The following is a 2377-nucleotide window of genomic DNA, read 5'->3' as shown; positions in this document are numbered from 1 at the left end:
TTTATAAAATGCGCGTTAAATTAACGCGCATCAGACGTGTAAACGCGGCTTGCAAGTTGCTGTGATCATTCCCAGCCGTGGCTGGTTTCACATCGTAGGTCCAGTGGTTCCCAAAAAAATATTTTTCGCGGGAATTTTCAAATTTTATAAATACCGTCCAAATAAAAAAAAAAAGAAACAAATAACAAAATAAAGTTAGTGTGCAAGAAAGTTAAGAAATCCAGAGGAAAAAGTAGAATTCTCTTTTGTAAGGTAACTTCTGATGTACCTATTTGTGTCCATGGTAGACTGATAGAGAAGACAAGTGTGTCCACCTGAGACCCAGTAAGTATCCATTATATCTTTGCTATACCAACTTTTTATCTAACAGTTGCAGTAGACCAAAACTGTTTGTATCTACCTACCTACCTACTCAACTACTGTGGAATTTCACAGTCAAAGGGATCTAACTACCTGCTCACTCTGTTGGGCATTTCAATTCAAATCCTATCTCTTGCATAAGAACCAAACTGGTAAGTTTGTTATCTCAGGGCTCTACATCCTCTGTGGGGTGTTTAACCCTTTCATGTTCAACCACTGCCATAGCAGTGCTCAGAAAAGTTTATAAGAGTACACATTTCTGCTATAGCAATGTAAACAAAAGTTATGTAAATGCACACTACTGCTAAAGCAGTACTAAATATTTCTGAAAGAACATTTTGTACCAAGTTATACCATGTAATCAGACAGGCCATAGAGAGAGTTGTTGTGAAACTATCAGACAAACTAAATGCAAAAGTGTCAAGTCTGAATTTGCATCAACCAAAAAAAAATATTTTAAAAAAGTTTGGCAGAATAAGAACTAGGTAGGTACCTAAGTGCAGTAGCACCCAAAAAAATGATCAAGCCTTTTTTCACCTGTGATAAATTCTATTTTGATATCAAAACTAAGTTAAAAATCTTGTAAAAATCTTATTTTTCTTGTTATTTACAGAGCACTATGGCTTCAGATATTTCCGAGCTAACCAAAATGTTTGATGATTTCTGTCTGGATCAAGTACCCAAACGTTGGGTCACTCATCTCATGAAGAGCATGTTTGTTGGAAATGAAGATGTAACAATACCAGATGAGTATGAAGCTTTTGTTAATGAAGGCAAGAAAGTGCTTGAGCTTCTAGACAAGTCCATTGCTAAGCTCAGATCCTGGTGTAAATATGTACTGAAAGATGGTAAAGGAATAACAGACCAAGATCCTGAGGATAGGAACTGGTTTAAACTCAAAGAGAAAGTCAACAGCAAAGCATTCATCTGTCTCTTGTATGCTTATATTAAACAAGGACTTCAACCTACAGCTGACTTTGATACTAGATGTCTCAGTTTGAAAGCAGGTAGTCTCTACCTGGTTGCTATATCTATTCATGGGAGTCAAGCATTTGGCATATTTCAAACAGGGATCTACCTTAGTGTACTGGATCTTCTCAATCATACAGTCATCAAGTTCAACACAACAATAGAGTTTTCTCCTGTCGTATCAAGTAACTATCATACATTGTACTCTTGTGCAAATCAAGTACTGGAATGTCTATTCATTACTCTGCATAGTATAGATAAGTTTGTAGTATCAGATGATATGGATGATTGTTTACAAAGCACCATGCACACGCTAGTATGTCTCACATGTATGGGACGTAAGAGTTCCTCCCTGTGTAAGAACCTTACAAATGATAGCAGCCTCCATGTCAATCCTTGCATCTCCATCGCAGTGAATGCATACAAAATGATTCGAACGTTTCTCCGCCTGAATCATGAACCACTGGAAAGTCTGATGAATCGTATGTTCCGTGTTGTGAGACCGTTGTATAATCTAACTCTGAATACATATCTAGATGTAAACCTGGGTGCGGAGATTGGGAATGTACGAGAGAACTGGACATGCTTCCTACTATCACTCATTGATGATTATGATATGCAGGCGTATAGAATTATACGAATCATTCTGCAGAAGATCTTCCTTGCAGTAAGTTTTACTTATTTCTATTGGAAAGAAAAACAGTCCGAGTTTTTTTCTTGTAGGTATAGGAAGTAAACTCATTCGTAAAAAAGCCCTCAGAAGTCACATTTTTCTAACAGTTTTATGAGGGCCTCTTTACTGCAGTCTTGTAGGTAAGCAAAAATGTATACCTAGTTATTTTCAGTGTGTGTCATTGCATTGATTGGTTAATATTTCTTATTATTAGTACATTTGATTCACAGGTTCATGACAGTGCATCACTGAAGCTCAAGGAGATTAGACTCATACAGGACATTATGGTTCAACTAGAAGGAAAATATTTCAGTGATATGGTAAATATGTTTATCAACAATAATTAATCTCTTTTGTATAAGCAGTTTGATACAG

The 2377-nt window shown here is 36.4% G+C and overlaps 1 protein-coding gene across 1 annotated transcript in view; it reads left to right on the top strand.

The window, feature by feature from the left end:
• The first annotated feature begins 477 nt into the window (after positions 1-477).
• Positions 478-2377, top strand: part of LOC103518670 — a 42560-nt gene continuing 40660 nt past the window's right edge. Inside the window, exons 1-2 of the mRNA XM_026830403.1 lie at positions 478-512; positions 974-1632. Coding sequence (XP_026686204.1) covers positions 980-1632 — 653 coding nt within the window. The 5' untranslated portion in view covers positions 478-512; positions 974-979. The remainder of the gene's footprint in view (positions 513-973; positions 1633-2377) is intronic.

This window comes from Diaphorina citri, unplaced genomic scaffold (assembly GCF_000475195.1).
Source record: "Diaphorina citri unplaced genomic scaffold, Diaci psyllid genome assembly version 1.1 scaffold2297, whole genome shotgun sequence".
Lineage (NCBI taxonomy): Eukaryota > Metazoa > Arthropoda > Insecta > Hemiptera > Psyllidae > Diaphorina > Diaphorina citri.
Note: the sequence above shows the minus strand (reverse complement) of the source record. Positions and strands in the feature narration are given on the sequence as shown.